General features: G+C 36.6%; 1 protein-coding gene across 6 annotated transcripts in view; it reads left to right on the forward strand.

Moving 5' to 3' along the window:
- The window catches only part of PRR16 (proline rich 16), a 269,792-nt gene that overhangs the window by 160,281 nt on the left and 88,152 nt on the right, over nucleotides 1-21,359 (forward strand). For 2 of the 6 annotated variants that reach the window (XR_009563286.2, XR_009563289.2), the window contains one exon: nucleotides 7,954-8,857. Coding sequence is in view for 1 of the 6 variants with exons in the window: in XM_060295449.2 (XP_060151432.1) it covers nucleotides 7,954-8,709 (756 nt within the window). In the remaining 5 variants the exon portion in view is untranslated. Of the gene's footprint in view, nucleotides 1-7,953; nucleotides 8,858-15,789; nucleotides 15,972-19,340; nucleotides 19,450-20,297; nucleotides 20,522-21,359 lie in introns of those variants that run through there. The other 4 variants (XR_011377309.1, XR_009563288.2, XR_009563287.2 and 1 more) reach the window with 4 other exon arrangements.

Raw genomic sequence — 21,359 nt, forward strand, 5'->3', positions numbered from 1 at the left:
ATTTTCCTTTTTATTTTATTATTTTTTAATTGTTTTATTTATTTATTTTTGGCTGTGTTGGGTCTTCGTTGCTGCACGCGGGCTTCCTCTAGTTGTGGCGAGTGTGGGCTACTCTTTGTTGTGGTACGTGGGCTACTCATTGTAGTGGCTTCTCTTGTTGTGGAACACAGGCTCTAGGTGGGTGGGCTTCAGTAGTTGTGGCACGTGGACTGAGTAGTTGTGGCTCACAGGCTCAGTAGTTGTGGTGCACAGGCTTAGTTGCTCCACAGCATGTGGGATCTTCCCGGACCAGGGCTTGAACCCATGTCCCCTGCATTGGCAGGAGGATTCTTAACCACTGAGCCACCAGGGAAGTCCCTATTTTCCTTCTTAAAGAAAATAATTTTGCTTTATGATTAGGAATATTTCTTAGATTTTTTTTCTTTTCTTTAAAAATAATCTTTTTAAATTTAGTATTTATGTTTTATACTTCAAATATTTTTCTTTCTTGATGTCTGTTCTTTTATAACAGTGCATTATTTTATAGCTGCAATACATTCTGAAACTTCTCCAAGTACATTAATTGGAATTACTACAAAGTTCTCTTACTTTACTAATAATGACAGCTTTGCCTTCAATATTGATCTTTTCATTTATCTTGGTCCTTCTATTTTGTGATGTTGTTTACCCTCAAATATCTCTTGATCTTCAAACATATTCATATTATAAAGATGTTTTAACAACCTCTTCTACATATAGGGAAAAGGAGGATGCTGATTGAAAATTCTGAATGTGTCAGATGGGCATGAAGTACTTCAGAAGACAAGCTAGCTGCTCTTGCCCCATTTCTACCACCTTCCCAATGGAAAAACATAATAATAATGAGGGAGGAGAGCTTTGTTTTGAGATCCTACCAACCGCACTCAGTGCCGCCTTCTTATCCAGAGACATGTTCAGATTCTTTACAGCAAGAATTTCAGTGTACCTTAAGGGTGTGAGCTCTTAGCATGTTGCCAGTCTTGTTGCACCATTTGACACAATTTTTTTCCATTGTGAAACATAGTCACTCAACAACTTCACACCCTAATTTTGCATTACCTCTCACTTCCACTCTCTCTCTATTCCACTTTCAAGTTTGGAATCCTTCTGGGACTCCATCAGTACTTTGACCACCTTTTCATTAATTCATCCATGTATTTACAAAACTCTCTGGGTCAGCTTATACCACACTTTGAGAAGATATTCTGAATTTATTACTGTATTTATTTCTTTACTCTCATTTAGATATGATTTGGGGAGGAAGGCACTAAATACACATGATCAGTCTCTATTAAACTGGAAGCCTTATTTTTTTAATCCTCAGTGTCTCATACAATAACAGGTTAATAATATTTGCACAATAAATATTTGTCAAACCCAATTGAACACACAGAAAAATAAGAAAAATTACATTGTAGTTTTAGCTTATTTTCTACTGATCAGGCTTAGCTATGAATTATGATTATCGTTTATTTTTAAATCTAGTTTACTTTCAGAGAACAGGGTATAAATTGCCACTTAAATGAATATTACAAAAGCAGACAACAAAACACCTTCAAAACATATACTGTATTCTGTTTCAAAAAATGTTTCAAATAATTTTTCAGTAAGAATTTTTAAGCAAGTTTATAACCTTCATATTTATTTCCCAACAAGGATGATTAAAGGTATACCAGTGTGTTTGTGTGTGTGTGTGTGTGTGTGTGTGTGTGTGTTTTCTGTATGTGTGTTTTAGTCTCTATTTCAGAGGATGCTAATTGCCTTGGAATGTCCTTTCTCCCTTCTTATTTTGAGGAATAACCATAGCTTTTCACTGAGCACGTTGGACCCCAGATAAAAGCGTACATTTCCCAGTCTCCTCCACTTAAGCAACTTACTATTGGCTGGTCAAACATAAGCAAATAAAATGTATTACTCCTGAAACATCTCTTTAAAAAGGAGTAGATGTGCGTTCCCCACTGTTCTTCATCCTTTCCCTTGAAATACATATGCGAAGGCCGGCCCTCCAGCTATGAACTTGGACTTAAAAATAGACACCAAACCCTAGGGATAGCAGAACAGAAAGTTGGAGAGAGCCTGGGTCTCTGGCAGCTTCAAGATAGTGCCTTATTTATCGTGGATTGCTTCCACTATCTATGTTATATACTCTATCAAATACACCAAGGACAAGGAGAATAAATAAACATTAGATAATACAACTCTGTTATTATCGTGTCTGGGATATTGTGATTGGTCAGGTCTCTAAGAAACAAAAATATTGTTAAGGAAGTGGCAGTTGCTGTAGAAACCCAAAGACAACTTTGGGAACTCAAGGCAATTCTAGTCATTCCTTGGAAAGCAAGCATTTAGCGCTCACCACCTGAGCAACTCTTTCATATTGGTCACTGGACCTTTTCAAAAAAAAAAAAATTTTTTTTTTTAAACAAATGTCAAAGCAGAATTAACCAAATTGTGGAATAGTTTAAATGTTTTCCACTTATTACATTGTTTTTAGCACAAGTGTAATTAAATATAGTTCTCCCATTCACAAAATAATTACAAGAGTTATTTATACATATTAATTCATATTTAGTACATCACTAGTACTGTGGTCTAGCAGTGGAATACAGAGTTGTATAGTACATAATGAACAACTTATTTCCTGTCAATAGATCAACCAGGTGATAGATAGATAAAATATATATAGATAAATACAAGTATAGATTTTAAAATTTTTATATTATGTCAAAAATGGAGGGCTTCCCTGGTGGCGCAGTGGTTAAGAATCCTCCTGCCAATGTAGAGGACATGGGTTCGATCCCTGGTCCGGGAAGATCCCACATGCTACAGAGCGACTAAGCCCATGCACCACAACTACTGAGCCTGAGCTCTAGAGCCCTCGGCCACAACTACTGAGCCTGCGTGCTATAACTACTGAAACCCACACACCTAGAGCCCTTGCTCTGCAACAAGAGAAGCCACTGCAATGAGAAGCCCGTGCACCACACGAAGAGTAGCCCCCACTCACCACAACTAGAGGAAGCCCGCACACGGCAATGAAGACCCAACACAGCCACAAATAAAAACAAATAAATAAATAAATTTATTAAAAAAAAAAAAGTAGAAGTGAAGCTCTTAGGTCAGCCTGCATTCGGCCATGGACCATGGTCTGACAGCTAGTTCACCCATTGCTCTCATTCATTTCCCTTTCTTTTTACTGCTGATGCCACACATTTAAATTGTGGTTGTTTTTATGAATAAATATTAAATATAGAAGAACTCATAATTTGGTGCATATTTAAGTTGGAGTTAAATTCCTCCTTTCCTTTCATTAAGTTTGTAATTCTTAATGAAATTCTTGAAGTTGTGATTTGTTACTGAGAAGGCCCTAGAGAAAGATTCACTCAAATTGAAAAAGGGTTTTGTTTTTAAGGCCATTGAGCTATACATTTTGTGGCTTTTAATTGAAATATGTAGGATTTAGGAAAGATCTCAATACATTTAGGGCTATACTGATGAATATTTAAAGATAAATATGTAATTCAACCATCTTAGTTGTTTTGGAGAGTGACTGAAATGTTCCCTGTGCCAAGCTGTGGAGCTAGGCTTTCAGAGTCAGATAACATAGGCAGAGAGTTCACTAAGCCTCACCAACTCTTTATGGCTGCCTTCCTTTTTTTCTACTTCATTCTTTCCTGTGTGCCTTTTTGGACAACCCAGAATTGGTGACATTGAAGACCTTGAAAATCAGACCCAAGATGGGAAAGCTGGGGAGAGATGGAAGTGAGGGCAAGAAATGACTTTTCTCAGAGGTTCTACCTTTATCCAGTTTATTTACTCAGCATTTTATTATTGAATATCCACTGTGTACAATCACTGTACTCTCTGCCAGGAGTACAAAGATGGAAATATGTTCTTACACGGTCTGAGGGAAACACACAGGTATAGACAATTCTGATATATAGAAGCAATTGTAATAATAAAATGGCAAAATCCAGTGAGAGCATAAGAAAAGGAGCTCCTAATGTTTTTATTTATTTATTTTTTAATTTTAGGTAAATCTGTTCATCCTAAATTTCCTCTAATGCCAACCCTGAAACCTTGAAGTATCTTTATTTTTATTCTTTGCAGTTTAACATTTACAGAAGTAGTATAAGCTGAATTTTCTATTCCCACAAATAACTTAGATCATTTAGTCAGTTAATTTCTTCCAAATCTGCTTCCTTTTTATGAAAATATTTAGGGATATTTTCCAATATGAAAACCTTAAGCTCATGTGATCCCTGAGCCACAATTATCAGTATTCCTAATTATTCCACAATCTAACCATAGCTTCCTTGTATGTGAGGCTAAGGAAAACCTCCTGGAATCACTGAACGCATTATCCTTTCTTTACATATCCCTTTGTTTCACTCCCATTGGCACATTCTCCGTAGATCTGAGTAGCCACAATTACTTAGAAAGATGACTAAATTTCAAGTTTGAGATAACACATTTCTCCTTTGCTCCTGATGTTAGGTGTGGATGTTCTTAGACTTTTGATTGATGTCATGCTGTCCTCTCACCTCCAAATATGTGCAAACAATGTGTCCCTCTAGTCCTACTTTCTTTCATTTTGCTTTCCCCTTAATTCCATCATGCCTGTGGTCATAATTCCTTTAGTTGCAATATGATACTGTGAAATCGTTTCAGCAAAACATAGAAGTGTAATTTCAAGGAATACAGTGTATTCCTTGTATGGTTAATTTACTCATCTCTCACTTGGCTGCAATATCCTCTAACTCAACAAGCAAATAAACTGCAGCAGCTTTCAATGTGTTCTCCACATGGCAGCTGTTAAGAAATTCTCCTTTTATTTCTTTCTAACTTTATTTAAGTAGTGATATTTATTTTATTTTCAAATTATAAAAGATTTTACACATGACATAAAATAAATACTGTATCAAATATAACCCGAACTTAACAAATGTTAACACTTTATCATAATTACTTTATATCAAGTTTTAAAAGAAATAAAATATTTCATCTATATAGCTGATGCCTTCTGACAGTCTTTCCCCTTCCTCCTTGCCTAAACTTAATGTCTATCATTTATTTTCATGTTGTATAAACTAAAACATCTGTGCTTCTACATATAAACAATACATACATATTGGATACATATAGAGATATATATTTTTAAACTTTTATGTTCAACTGAAGATTTTTGAGATTTATCCCTGTTGATAAATATAGCTGTAGTTACTTCATTTGAACTAGTTTGTATTTACCTACATGACTTACTAATAGATATTGAGGTTGTTTCCAGTTTTTTGCTATGGCAAAACAACACCAAAAAAAAAAAAAACCTAAAAGAAACATCCTTGTGCTGTTTCAACCCTGTGCACATCTCTTAGAATTTCTCCAGAACACTCTAGGCTTTGTTCCTAAAATACCTGTAGGGTAGGGTAGGGTAAGCACCTTATACAATTTATAAGATATTGTCCAAAAATTTCCCAACACACTGAATTTACATTTGCACTGGCAATGTACAGAGTTCCCATTTACCCACCTCATCACCAACAAGTAGAACTATCAGGCTAGTTCGTTTTTCCTAAACTACTCAGAATGAAATACTTTCTCACTTTTCTTCAGTTTGCACTACGTTGATTACTAGTGAGATTGAGTATATGATTTTTGGAAATTCGGAGCATCCCTTATGTGAATTACTTCTTTATAACTTTTATCCCATTGTTTGAGCGTGTGTGTGTGTGTGTGTGTGTGTGTACATGAACTTTCAATTTTGTTTCATTCATTTTTTTTCACCTGTTTGTATTGATACAATACTATTTGATTAAAACAGATTTCAGGGTTTTTTGCTCAGTATTAGTATAGCTGCATCAGTTTTCATTTGGTTATTTGCCTGCTATATCTTATTTCTTTCACTCTGTATTCAATCCTTCTGTGTCCCTTCTTGAATAAATTATTTTAATCTATTTATACTTGTTATATTATTAATATTATTACTTTTTAAGTTTGGTTTTTTAAACTATCATGTGGGTTTGTTTCTATTTAGTATGCTTTTTTGGTTGTTTTCTTATTTTCTGCCATCTTTAGATTTGCCAAAATTCCCTTACTCACTTTTTAATCCTTATTTCGAAAGTTGTAAGTTTGTCTATTACTTCAGTAGTTGCCGTACAATTTTTCCCATGCATTCTTAACTTAATGAAGCCTAAAGCTAACCAGTGTCAGAGAGATATGATATGATTCCTTACACACACACACACACACACACACACACACACAAATTCAGTGACCTTTACGTGAAAAATTAGTATGTGCAAATGTCCTGGGGCAGGAAGCTGACTGGCAATTATGAGGGTCTGAAAGAAGACTGGAGAGGTTTGAGAACAGAAAGGAAAAGGGAATCTTAATAGATTTGAATATGGAGGGTCACTTAGGAGTGCTGTCTTTACTGGCTAAAAAGGGCCAATTGTTTTATTTTCAGAAATCCTGTGAGCCAATTGTGAAATAACTATTATTGAAAACAAAAGTATATAAACATATATTAAATGGATTACATTAAAAAGAAAGATTTTTTTCTAATGATTCCTAGTCATTCCTAATTATTTTACTACATTTTAATATTTATCTGTACTCCTGAGTTTATGTCTATTCTACTGGTATGGTGGAAATACTTTATAATGATGCACCCCTGCAGGTTTCTTCCCAATTTCACATTTAGTGATGTTGCCTTTACTCACTTGAAGTCAACCATGGCAGGAGTTTACACCATGGAAACTGGTAAACTCTTCAAATCAGGACTCACTCACACCTCTAAGAACCTGTTATTAAACACTTATCAGAACAACACTGAGTGAGACTGTACAGGACCTTAGAGACCATGTTAAGAATTGATATATATCACAGGAGAAATGAGCAGGCATTGAAAGGTTTTAAGCAAGGAATGACAAGAGCACAATTCTGTTTTTAGAAAGACCACTGAGATTACAGAAGTGAGAAGCGAGGCAGGGTGACTGGGTGGCTCCCATGGTAAGTAATAGTGCCTCAGGCTAGAATCAAAGAAAGGAAGATGGAGAGAAATGAATGGATTTAGGAGCTAAAACTGAAGACCTAGCTCTCATGGTACTAGTGTGAACCAATCACATAAGACACTCATGTAGAAGAAGTAAAATCTCTGAGTCCTCTCTAACTTCTTGTTGGTAATGATATTTTCATTTTGAGCCCAATTGTGCCACCATGTGTCAAAGAGCCAACTTCACAGTTGAACAAACTTAAGCCTGAATAAGAGAGGAGGGAAAAGTCTACATATGGAAACGTGAGATGAGGGGACTCATTCCATTGAAAAATAAATTACTTTTAAAGTAATCCATAACTTTTCTTTCCTCCTGTAGGCATACTAGTACATGTATGGTAGCCATGAGAATAGCCTCTAAGATCTCTGACTGCAGGGAGTGTAAATGATAGAGGGTCAACTTCTGGGTTCTGAAATTGAGCATTTGCCCTGAGGTCATGCTTCCCACAAGTTGCCCCAGACAATGACTTAACAGGACAGAGACACTAAGCAACCCTGTTAGAAGAGGTGCCAGATTCAACCAGAAGTTAGAGAGGACTCAGAGATTTTACTTCCTCCACATGAGTGTCTTATGTGATTGATTGGTTCACACTAGTACCATGAGAGCTAGGTCTTCAGTTTTAGCTCCTAAATCCATTCATTTCTCTCCATCTTCCTTTCTTTGATCCTAGTCTGAGCCACTATTACTTACCATGGGAGCCACCCAGAGTCACCCTGCCTTGCCTAAATTTATTGAATGAAAACATTAAGAACAATGGAATACACCACTCAGTATTAGTCAAGGTTCCCATAACAGATTATAGCGAGACAGGAAGATATTGTTTGTAGTATACTTTGCTTCGGGTCGTTCTTCAACACAATTACCTTGTCCTTTCCACCAGGTGGTTGACCAGATTGATACCCTGACTTCTGACCTACAGCTGGAGGATGAGATGACCGACAGCTCCAAAACGGACACCCTGAATAGTAGCTCAAGTGGGACAACAGCCTCCAGCATAGAGAAGATCAAAGTACAGGCCAACGCCCCCCTCATTAAACCCCCAGCCCACCCATCTGCTATCCTCACCGTCCTGAGAAAGCCAAACCCTCCCCCTCCCCCTCCACGGTTGACACCTGTGAAGTGTGAAGACCCGCAAAGAGTGGTGTCCACTGTCAATCCGGTAAAGACCAATGGCACCCTTCTGCGAAACAGAGGCTTTCCAGGGGCACCAAACAAAATTCCAAACGGAGACGTTTGCTGCAAACCCAGCAGTAACTTGGACAAGGCTCCAGTGCAGCCTCTGATGCACAGACCTGAAAAAGACAGGTGCCCCCAAGCAGGGCCTCGGGAGCGAGTTCGGTTTAATGAAAAAGTCCAGTACCATGGCTATTGTCCTGACTGTGACACCCGGCATCACATAAAAAATAGGGAGGTCCACTCACACAGCGAACCTGTCCACCCACCAGGAAAGCTTCCTCCCCATGGCCCTGCCCAGCCTCCTCCCCCTCACCTCCCTCCTTTTCCACTAGAAAATGGGGGGCTGGGAATAAGCCACAGTAACAGCTTCCCCCCACTCAGACCTGCACCTGTGCCTCCTCCCAGTGCACCAAAACCACAGAAGACGATCTTGAGGAAATCAACCACTACAACAGTGTGATGTATGCCATTTAAAAAAACTTTTTTGTTTTTTTTAACTCTTATATTATAAACACAAAATAATACGTAATGAGCACTTTCTACTCAAGCAATAAAAAGCCCAAATATATTTATCCTGCATTCAGCAGAGTGGCATAAAAAATCACCGGGTAAGTATGCAGTATGTTGTTTATGTCCTGGCTATACATTGTTTAAAAGTTACATCATGAAACCACAGAATAACGGAATAGCTGAATATATTGTTTTTTCAATTGACCTGTGTCAAACTGTGACCTGTAGATTTCAAATATTTTGATTTACCATAAGAGATGGGATTAGATTCATTTTATTCATGCCTAACTCATCTATGCATTAAGAACATGCCGTACTCTGACCTAATGCTTTTTAATAAGAAATTTTAATACTGAAAGACTATTTTATTATTTTTTCTAAAGATGTTTGTCACTAGTTTTGCATTATTAAATGCTGAGGATAATACCAGAACATTTATTTTCTATACTATACAATTATGACTATATGTTCACCTATATATGTAATGAAAGATTTTGGTCTGTGGAAATATCATATGTCAATAAACAATGGTAAATAATGGCAAAACCAAATGTTCCTCAGAATTAAAATGAAGCAGTGGTTCATTTAGTTCCACGTTAGTTTACATCAAAATGGAGAGCAGCTCTGACAGAGTTTGGAGATCACAGTGAGTATATGTCAGAATTTTTCAAATTAAATATCATAATCCAGATTCTCAATAGAACTGTAAATATTTTCATATGATTTGCCTCCATTTTGGTACCTCAGGGATGACCTGTTGCAGGCCAACCCCTTTAGGTCCTCCCCACTCTCAGCATGCCTCCAGGTCAATGCATAAACAAGCTCATTGAAGCTGTAGGATGACTTTGCTCCTGCATCAGCAAGCTCTCTGCCTTCTTGAGGGATTCCCCCATTTACAGGAGAATCCTAGAGGAAAATAAAGATGTTTATGGAACAGGATATTTTTAGCATTCGCCTTAAGCTGATCCTCCCTCAGAGCTGAAATATGCCAGGGTTTTTGTTATTCTATAGAAGGAAGAGAGGAAATCCTTTCCTCCTAACATCCAATAAATGTGCTTCTCTTTAGTCTAATTTGCCAACTAAAGTCACACTTACCCATGGACAAAAGTTCACTTCCTAACTACCATGATTTGGACTGATCCTATGATTTGCCCTGGAGTTAGAAATGAGTTTACTCCCTTAGATTCATGATGACAGGTAAATGCCTGAGCAAAATGTGGTCATTAAGTGGCAGGAGTAGAAGAAGTCATCTTTGGTGGAGATTTGATTATTATGCAACTTAAAAAAGAATACTGTAATACTTTTGAATATTTGGCTTTTGATCGTAAAAACTTGAACTTTTGCTACTACAGGAAAGTAGTCTTCAATCATATTTCTTTGTTGCCTTTTTCATGTTATAGCATCATAATTTGGAGTACTGTTTTTGAACAGCTTCCTATTTAAAATGCTAATATATTTTAGGCATAATTCCCTAAAGAAAATAGGTTTATTTTTTAAAGGAACAATCAAATGAGTAAAAATAGTGACGCCACATTGAAAATGTACTCAACATGATTTTTGTTCTGTGTGTGTTGGACATGAAGATAATGCAAGCAGAATAAATCCAACTTTTCAGAAAGTTACAAAAGGCAAGACCAATAATCAAAGGCCAGAATCTAAAGTTTATTAACTATATGATCAGTATGTTTAATAGATGTGAGCCAGGTAAATAAATAATTGACATTGAATACCAAAATAACACATATATTCTTAACATTGTAATATGTTCATTTAGTCTTGATATAAATAAACCCAGGATTTTATCACCTTTCTAGATTTAAATATTTACATCCTTTCAAATATCCATCCAGTGTGAGGGCTTTTGATATTATAAAGTCTTTGAAGACATGAAGTTTTTTCCCTTCAGCCCATCTTTCTTTCACAGCCAATTACTGTGACCTAATAATTACATTATAGTGTGAGACTTTGACCTTGTTGATGTCTGGGAACCAACCTGGACCTCAAAGTAGAGCTTACTAACAGCCACATATCATCCACTGAGCAGATAACTCATTTGCAATAAAGCAAGTTGAATAAGTTGGATGATTTAAGCTGGTTGATTAAGGATATTTGAGCCAGATGCCTACACACAACCTCTGAGGTTCAAATCCATTTCTCTTCCTCAAATTATAGATGGAGTTACCCCATGAAAGACCATCTTTTTATGTTTGATTAGTGACATATGCCAAAACCACAACACCTGTTTTTATTTAACACATTTATAAGTAACTGTTGGCCTATAAAGCTGAGTTAAATCTCAACATAAAGAAGTTATAGTTATTGACCTTCTTCTCTTATTACAGTTTATTTATTACATAGTCAACATTAAATGTTAGATTACAGCAGTGTTGGGACATTCCTTTTAGTTTATTTGCTCCATATGTTCCTTTTTTTTTTTTTTTTTAACTAATGTATAGAATATATTGGGCCAATAGGTTTTTTTGCCCGATAATTCTGCAACATTCATTGGTAGTCATGTCTCTAAATATATATAAACTTGTAAAACATGGAAACCAGTTAACATAGAGTGTCATAATATTTGCCTGGAAACTTGTAATTAAAGTGTCATAAGTGGCAGTGCGGGTTTTGTAATCAGCCAACATTGCTTTCAAAATTTAAATTCTGAAATGCAAGCTCTGCACATCATGCATTAAATCATCATAAAACATGGTCTATATTTTCTCTTCATGAAGATACCAAAGCAGAAATGCTTTTTTCAAATCTTTAAGGGCAGGTGCTTTTTTCACAACATGGCTTTAACTCTTTTATTCACACATAGAGTAGTGTACCAAAAAGCTGGCCTCAATACTCCTTTGAAGGTGATGTTTCTACAAAATGTAAAATGGTAGTACTGCTATGAAAACATCTATTCCTAGTGAAAGGTAGAATATAGTTCAAAAAACTGTATCCATTAATTAAATTGAAATAAGAAAAATTTTCTCTTGTTATTTTATTTTTTTATTGTTTTTAATTTTTATTATTTTTTTAAATATCTTTATTGAAGTATAATTGCTTTACAATGGTGTGTTAGTTTCTGCTTTATAACAAAGTGAATCAGTTATACGTAGACATATGTTCCCATATCTCTTCCCTCTTGCGTCTCCCTCCCTCCCACCCTCCCTATCCCACCCCTCTAGGTGGTCACAAAGCACCGAGCTGATCTCCCTGTGCTATGTGGCTGCTTCCCACTAGCTATCTATTTTATGTTTGATCAGTGTATATATGTTTGGTAGGTCTCACTTTGTCCCAGCTTACCCTTCCCCCTCCCCATATCCTCAAGTCCATTCTCTAGTAGGTCTGTGTCTTTATTCCCGTCTTGCCCCTAGGTTCTTCATGACCATTTTTTTTTAGTTTCCATATATATGTGTTAGCATACGGTATTTGTTTTTCTCTTTCTGACTTACTTCACTCTGTATGACAGACTCTAGGTCCATCCACCTCACTACAAATAACTCAGTTTCATTTCTTTTTATGGCTGAGTAATATTCCATTTTATATACGTGCCACATCTTCTTTATCCATTCATCTGTTGATGAACACTTAGGTTGCTTCCCATTTTTGTGATGGGAGGTTATTGTATCTCCACTGATGAAAGGCAAAAAGAAAATAAAATTGACCAAAGTTCTCTTCCATCTCTCAGTGGTTTTAGGAGTCATAAAGGGAAATAAAACTGATATATTTTTTAGGCCATGCTGAAGCTAAATATAAAATATCTGCTCAAAAACACAGGGCATGCGAGAAGAGACATTCCCCACTCTTCAATTTGATAATATATTCATACCTCTTCTCATTAGTTTAATAGTAGTCTATGAAAAAAATGTCTGCTATTAACTGAAGTGATTTAATTAACCTAAAAATTCTTGTTTGAATTATGCCCACATCTAACTATTTAATGAATAAAGGAATAAGGCACTGTATTATATGGCTTTCTTTGGGCAGATCAGTAGTTCCTTTTAACATGACCAAGAACAGCAGCTACACAGTCTCTGAAACTATGCAAGACCTTTTATCTACAGGTTCTAATTATAGCTCTTTTTGGATGTTCTGTGAAGAAAAGGCTGAGTAGTTCCACATGTAATTGCACTGGGAATGGTGTAATCAAGTCATGAATCACTGCCTTGACTGAATTTTTTCCCACGGGATATATGCAATAATGCAATGTTTTTGTGATTGTCCTGATTCAGTTTTTTCTGCAGTTTCTCTGTTGGTAGCACATTTTGCTGTAATGTACACTCAAATTTGTAGCAAAATATTGCATTGTTGTGCATTGGTACATACAGATGATTTCTAAGTGAGCAAATGATTTATGAACAATAAAATTCTGTATCACATATTTAAGTGCACAGAATCTGACAATTACTAGATAGCAAAATCACATGACATTTTCTAGGAACTGTGACACTGTATTCAGATTTTTAGACTAAACATTTTTGAATTTTAGAGTTGTGTAAATTGCCTGATTCTGAAATAATGACAGATGTGAGACTACCATTAGGGCAGGCAGCAGTGTTGAACATAAAACTGCATTAGCCGTATTTGAGTGGAACATCAGTTATGTAGGGTGTCGTTTCATTGAAAGCACTTGGATTTATCCATCTGGTCTTTTTTGAAAAACCTAAAGAAGGTCTGCAAATAACCCTCTCTTTAAAATGTAGTTAAATCAACAATGGATATAGAATTATGTGAAGGTCAAGCGAAAATACGTAGGAAATATTGCTTATGATTTATGACTTCTAGACTGATCAACGATAGGTAAACTAATATGTTAACTGCTTTCTGAAATTTTACATACATTATTTTTTTCTGAGTCTCATATGAATGTATAAAATAGATATTATTATCCTTATTTACAAGTGAAGAAATCCAGGACCTCAGTTTCAGTGTTTTGCCAAAACTGACCCCTTAGTAAGTGGCTGGCATTTTAGTGCCAGCAGGACTTCCCATACTTTTTTTGCCCACAGCATCACCATTTAATTGTGTTCTTCATAGCTCTGAACTTTGCAATTTTTCCTCTTTGTTCTGAGGAGTTATTTTGACACTCAGAAGGGGTTACCTAATGTTATTTTGACATTCTCAATATGTTTGATCTTTGCAGAATGTGAGAGGGATTTCAGGCAATTTCACTACCGTCAAAAATGAATGAGCTATTGAATAATGCAAGCCTCATTTTGTCATGTATTATACCAGAGGCTTTACCTTTCCGGTAAAACCTTTTCTCTTAAGTTCAAAGGCTGTCTATTATTTTGGATTTTTTTCCCTGAGAAGTTCTGATTCCACAGTATTAATGCCACTTGAAACTAACTGTGTCATTTGTATTACTGGTATTTCATTTGTGAGTTTCATGTGTCTAAGGTTGACCCCTACAGCTAAAAATAGCAATAGATCCACTCTGTGGAACCACCAAAGAACCAGTGCATTAGAGCTATAATAAAAGCATTTCCATCCTTTTGTTATTAGACTATAGATATGATTTTTCCACTATTTGATAATGTAGTTGTCAATTCTCCTCACCACCAAAGGGAATTTGGACCAGCTAAATAAAACAATGTGTGTGCCCTTGGGTAGGTTAGAGTTGATGTTGACAATATATTATATCTAACACTTATCAAGGGCTTGCATTGTGTCCTTCTTCTATGTGTTTTGTATGTGTTATTTTTCCCTCATAACATTTTTCCCTCCTAACAACACAATGTCTTAGACCCTATTATTATCCATATCTTACAAATGAGGAAACTATCTCACTGCTGTTCAAGGTCATAGAGCCAGGAAGTGGTCAAGCCAGGATTTTAAGGCAGGCAGTCAGCCTCCACAGCCCACGTTCTCCACCACCTTTCAGAACTGCCCAAAGCACGGCCCCTGCATTGTGCACAGGTCATCTGTAGAGCTTACAGTCATTTCACTGAAACTTGCTTGAAAGTTGTTGGAAGATATAAGAACATAAGTCAAGATAGACTAGTTCATAAGACTAGTTCATGCTGTGGTAGCAAACAACTCTAGTATCTCAGAGGCATCCGAGTTATTTCTCATTCATTCAAAGTTCACCCTGAGTCCAGGAGATTCTCTAGGGCAGGTGTACCTCAGGCAGTCATTCATCGATCCAGGCTGTGTTGAATGTGTGGCTCCACCACCCGGTCATGCATCCTCTTCCAAAACCACCACAACAGAAGAAGGGAGACTGGAGAATCTTAGCTGTGCTTTTTCCTCAGTCCTTGTTCGTGTCATTGGCCAACACTAGTGATGTGGCCCTTCCTGTTGTCCCCATGTGCTCAAGAAAGGGAAGGAGATCCACATATAGGTGAGGACTGATCATGCCAACCATGGTTTCCAAAGGAGTAACTTTTTGGCATGTGTATAATTTGAATATATTATAGACCTCATTTTCTTTCCTTTTCATATTATTTGATGTTTGTTTAATCTAACCATAAATTGTGATGCCATCTTAGTTTAAACAAAGATGGAGAGACAAGAAGTGAAACTAACAACAGCCTTGCTTAAAACTTTATTGGAGGGAATTGACAGCATTTATGAAGATGAGGGATGAATTTTATCACAGCCATTAGCTACCATATTTGAATTCTGTCTGAGATTACTCACCAACCTACATTTTTTAGTTAAGCATTTGAGAATTGCATACTAAATTTTCTTTAGTTAAATTTTTGAATAAAGACTTTTTCAGTAAATTAAGTTATTATATAAATAATTATCCCCATAAGGATAGATAAACCTTATTTGATACTTATTTATCCCAAATAATCAAAATATATGAAACTCTACTACAGAAATTTGTCATTGATAATGTAAATTATAACATGTGTTTATAATATTAATTATAGGGCAGTATATTAAGATAAAAGTGTAAGTTTGAAACCAGAAGGCCTGGATTTGAGTTTCAGTTTTCCCATCTCCCATGTGTTCTTGGTCAAGTTGCTTAACCAGGTCTGAGGCTTGCTTTCAAATGACGATAATGGTGCCACTCTTTTCTACCTAATAGAGTTCTTGAGTCATTAATTTCGTTCCTGGGTGTATTCTGGGCTCACCCAATCCTCCTTTACAAAGTAAGGGGCGAGAAGATTAAGACCAGCAGAAGGATGCTGCAATTTCACAAACCCCAAGTGAATGTCTACAGCATCAGGATCATAAGCTTCCGCTCTTCTTCGGCAGCAGTGCTGAAAGGTAAAATGGATGAGGCAACGCCAATAGGCAGTTTTAGGATTCAAGAAGTCTGTAACCTTCAGCACAATTGAATAGGCAAAATCACCAAATCATTCCACCTTATTCTTTGCATAGGTCAGAAACACCTCCCAAACTCTTCCTCTAGGTTGGAACTAAGTAAATTATGTATGGCAGCATAGCTAATTACTATTTACTCTATGTCTTGTTTTAAATTCCATTATGTTATTTGTATGGGATGAAAGCTCTGCTGACACAGAATGAGTTACACACAAAGTTCAGTCATAGCTTCTGCTTTATTTGCTCAAACTCCCACTATTTTTCAGCTCATGTCTCTCTTCTGGACACAAAAATATAAGTGATGTGCATTTCCCCTGCCTTATTTTGTCTAAACCTTCATGAGGTACTCACTCCCCAAACTGCCTGGTTTCGCACATTTTATTTCTCCTAGAGTAACATTAACATTGATACACTAGCCATACCCCAATAGCACCCAATTTCCTAACATTTTTTTCTCTGTGTTTCTCCTCTAAAGGATACCACCTTCCAAAATGTTGTTATAAGGCCCTAATGATTTAATGAATGTGAAAATACTTTGCTGACAGTAAAACCTCACACAAATGCAGGCACTGTTATCAATTTATAGTACTTCTTACCAAATTACCATGTTCCTTTTTAATCTGGTGGGTTGATTTGTCTTTGCCTAGGTTGATGCTAATGATATTTTATTCATCTCATTTATAAAGTAATTATTTTACATCAATTTTTATAGTTACTAATATCAAGTAAGCCTAATGATTTTCTTAGAACCTTGTCAGTTCACATGTAGAACTCTCATTATTGATTTATTAGATTTTGTGAATTAGTAAGCCAGAAAATGAACATGATAGATATTCAAGGTGACTACAACAGAGAACACAGTTTATTAAACTGTTTTGACAAGTATAGCTTAATTTTAATTATTTATAGTAATATGTAATAACAGCGCATGAGTAAATTCATTTAGAATATAATTTGTCAAACTAAAGTCTAATACCACTGAGCTTTTATAACTCCTAAAAATGGTCAAATAAGAGATTAAATCATCATTTGTTTGAAAGAGGAATGTCTGTGTTTGTGATTAAAAATATAATTTGTCAGTGATATTAGCAAAATTTGACAAAGCGTTAACTCTTATTTTGCTTTAAACAGTCTATGATATACCTGAGGACATGTTTCAGTGAGGTACCTTCCAAAAGGACCAAGAACTAAAAGTTCTTTGATCACAGTGATTTATGGCTTAAGTATAAGTAAATAAATATCGCTAATAGTCCAAAATTATCATCTGAAACTATTACTTTCTAACAATTCAAACTGCTCTTTAGGACAAAAATTGAATATTTGGATTTATTTTACTTATTTTTTCCAAAACTTCATAGTTGTATCAAGTAATGACTGCATTTTGCTTGATATTTGAAGTACACTACTGATGTTCTGGGGTTTTTTTAATAGATTTTTTTTTTCTGAGTGGATTTATTATCAGTATTACAGAGAATATTAAAAAGAGCTCCTCTATACGACTTCCCAATAGACCTTCTGATCATCAAAGCTCCCATTTTCAGCCGGATTTAACTTCTGCTTCTCCCTCGTTCCTTTTATTTTATTTTTTTTAATGTTGAGCCTTCTTTTAATTAATTAATTTTTATTTTTGGCTGTGTTGGGTCTTTGTTTCTGTGAAAGGGCTTTCTCTAGTTGTGGCAAGCAGGGGCCACTCTTCATCGCGGTGCACGGGCCTCTCACTGTCGTGGCCTCTCTTGTTGAGAAGCACAGGCTCCAGAGGTGCAGGCTCAGTAGTTGTGGCACACGGGCCTAGTTGCTCCGCGGCATGTGGGATCTTCCCAGACCAGGGCTCGAACCCGTGTCTCCTGCATTAGCAGGCAGGTTCTCAACCACTGCGCCACCAGGGAAGCCCTCCCTTGTTCCTTTTATCCAAGTAATTTGAATTTTTTGCCACGTCTTGTGTGTGTGTGTGTGTGTGTGTGTGTGTGTGTGTGTGTGTGGTAATGCCATTCCCACTCCCACTCTCCTCAGAGAGGCTTTTATCCCTTACATCCTGACATTACATTGCCTCCTGCTTGTCACTCATAGTCTTGCCTCAGCTGCTAGTCCATTCTGCAGATATCCAACAGAGAAATTTTCCTTTCATCATTTCATCTCAATCCAGAAAAGTTTGAAGCCTCAGGATCATCTACTATTTAAAATTCTTAACTGTGGGCTTGGCAGTTCTAGCAAAAACCTTTCCAAGGCTGCTTTTACGAGTGCCCAATCTAGGAAGCTCAACACTGAGAAGGCTGCTTCGGCCAAGTAGTCAAAATGACTAACCTCCCGGCAGTCCTTACTCAGTTCCTGTTGCTGCACCATCTCCTGGCCCCAGCCTGAAATAATTTATCCTGTTTCAAGAGGGGAGCTTTTGTAAATCTTGTGCTGTAGACTTCCACTATTTATTTGAATCCTTTCATAACAAATAAAATAAATTTATAAAAAAACTGGTAAAATGGGTACAACACAGGTAAAAATTCAAAAGTATAAAACTTAAAAATGCCTTTGGAAAAAAATAGCCAACTGTTAATTAAACAAATATGAAGTTAAATGTATATCACCTCTCAAATTAACAATATTGTGGAAAGGCAATTATTTACCATCTACTCTCACTGGCAAAAAAAACCCATAGGATATTAGGATAGAAGAAACTCAATATGGTTAAATCCAGTCCCTTCACTTAATACGTTATAAAATTGACCTCTTAGTAGGACAAATAAACTCATGCAAATTCATGAACAGAAATGGAAGTTTCCTCACTTGATATGAAATTTATTCCTGGGAACTTAAAACAAGCAGTACCCAGTAGAAGACAGATTGCTGCATATTGGTGTGTGAGAAATGGAATCTTGGCAGAGAAGAAGAAATAACTAAGAAAATTTGAGCTAGTAATGTAAAGTGTTATCACATATGCAGAAAGTGCTAGGCAAAGAGAAGGGAGGCAAAAAGAAAATTGAAATAAGGTAGGCAATTAAAATCTTGTACCTAAAAAGTGAGCTGAATACAATGGAATAAAATGAAGGCTATGCACTTAAATTAATACGTGAAAGCTTAGTTGTATTTTTTACTGCTTAGACTAAGGTTATATAGTATGCCACTATTTTATTTGACTTTTTTTTTTTTTTAATTTGAAGATACACTGACAACAATGTGGGAGAAAGCCCTTTATCCTCCCAGGGATGTAGCCAGCTGATACGAGTGATTAGTGAGAGTCAGGTGTGTCCTATAAATGTACTCATGAGAATGAGGCTTTTAGTTAGGTTTATATTCAGTCTTTCAACTGTATTCCTTCAGGATCCATTTTATCCTCAGCTTTATCCAGATCACTACGATGATGTAGTTGGGGACAACTGAGTACTCTCAGCTGACAAGGACCACAGTGGCACATTCAAAGATAAAAGAGGTAAATATGATTTGCAACTGGAGTCTTATAGATGGCATTAGATTCTCCTTAAGCCACCCTAAACCTGGCTCCAGTTACTGGAATAAATATACAAGTTGTATGAGTTTTCTTCCCAGTGAGAAGATTCTAATTATTTTCCCGTGGTTCTGTTCAGCACTTGCATCAAATTTATTTCCTAAGCCTAGAGAACTGAAGCCCCATGTTGTTTTGTTTTCCGTAGAGCGCCTATCCTGTGAACTGAGTCCGGAGCATACTATTGTGCTTGATAAAATCACTTGATAAAGATCAGCAGCGCTCTCAATATATATTTGTTGATGGAATTCATAGAATGAACAATCAGTTGTGAAGTGTTTTATTGATTACCATTTTCTATAGCTTTTGCCATGGCTCTTATTTAATGTATTGTTCCTTGCAATGTTTGGGGAGATTGGAATGAAATTTGAAAAGGCTATTTTTATGTCTTTGGTTCAGTGTGTTTGAGTTTCCTTACTGATAGTTAAAAAGTGTGACATTTACTTAGCTTAAAGCTATAAAGGTTAGCTCTCATAAACTTCCTAATCCATGAAATGAGGGAAGCTATTCTGGAGTTCTTGTAACCTGTGGGCTGATATAAATAGTAGCTGATACACAGTAGTCCTTTAAACAACAGAGGAATGGAACTGCATCTGGCAGTATGTACTATCTTAAGGTATCTAGGTAATTTTCCATATTGAATTAGATACTAAGGATGCATCTGGGCTTATATAAGCAAACAGAATTGTGGGAGGTTTTTTTTTTCAGTGTCAAAATTCAAACACAGAAGCTAATATAAGAACACAGGTACTTATACTCCTTTCTGAACTTCCTAGGAAAACAGTTTCTTAAAAGAAGGTGGGGGCTTCCCTGGTGGCGCAGTGGTTGAGAGTCTGCCTGCCGATGCAGGGGACATGGGTTCGTGCCCCGGTCCGGGAAGATTCCACATACCGCGGAGCGGCTGGGCCCGTGAGCCATGGCCGCTGAGCCTGCGCGTCCGGAGCCTGTGCTCCACAGCGGGGGAGGCCACAACAGTGAGAGGTCCGCGTACAGCAAAAAAAAAAAAAAAAGGTGGGAGAGGAAACAAACACCAGTGAAGGTGGTAGAGAAGGATAAAAGATGCCTGTAGATTCTGAGCGGACAGTGCTGTGAAAAACAGAGTTTCCATCTGATCTTGCATCTTGGAAATGAGCCGGGATGGGGACAGGGTTTCCACGAGTGGGAAACTGACTCCATTGGCTTGAGGCTCTCTTTAATCTCCTTTCCTGGCCTACGGATGTGTTGCAAATCCGAAAGAATGCAGCGTTCCTATAAAAGAGTAGTGCTAATTGTACCAAAGGAAAACTGATGTTTTCCAGATGGAGAGATGAGAAATCTGAGAATATATGTTCTAAAAATTCTTAGAACTGGATGGTATAGAAACTAGAGCACCACTGTGCTGAGGAATATTTCAGATCTTGTGAGTCTATTCCTTTGCTTTCCAGATATACCAACGTGGCTCTCAGTGCTGGCTAAACATCAGAATCACCTGGGAAGATTTACACCCTGAGCCCTATCCTGAGCCAATTAAATCAGAGTCTCTTCATGCTCGGCCCAAACATTAGATTGTTTTAAAATTACCCAGGTGATTCTAGGATATCAGCATGTTAACCACTAAATAATAATATACAGAGAATGATACATCTGATATTAATTATTTCATCCTAATTGCAGCAGCATGAAATGAGTATTAATGGAGTCTGTTTACATTTTCCTTTTCCCATGTAAGCAAGAGACAGGAATATACTTAGAAATCTATATTTTAAAGAGTTTATATGAAGCACTAAACTCTTATTTTGGTTAATGCAGCCTTAAAACAGTAATTTCTGAGCTAGAGATCCATTTAAGGTAAATTTAAA

The sequence above is a fragment of the Globicephala melas genome, chromosome 3 (genome assembly GCF_963455315.2).
Source record: "Globicephala melas chromosome 3, mGloMel1.2, whole genome shotgun sequence".
Lineage (NCBI taxonomy): Eukaryota > Metazoa > Chordata > Mammalia > Artiodactyla > Delphinidae > Globicephala > Globicephala melas.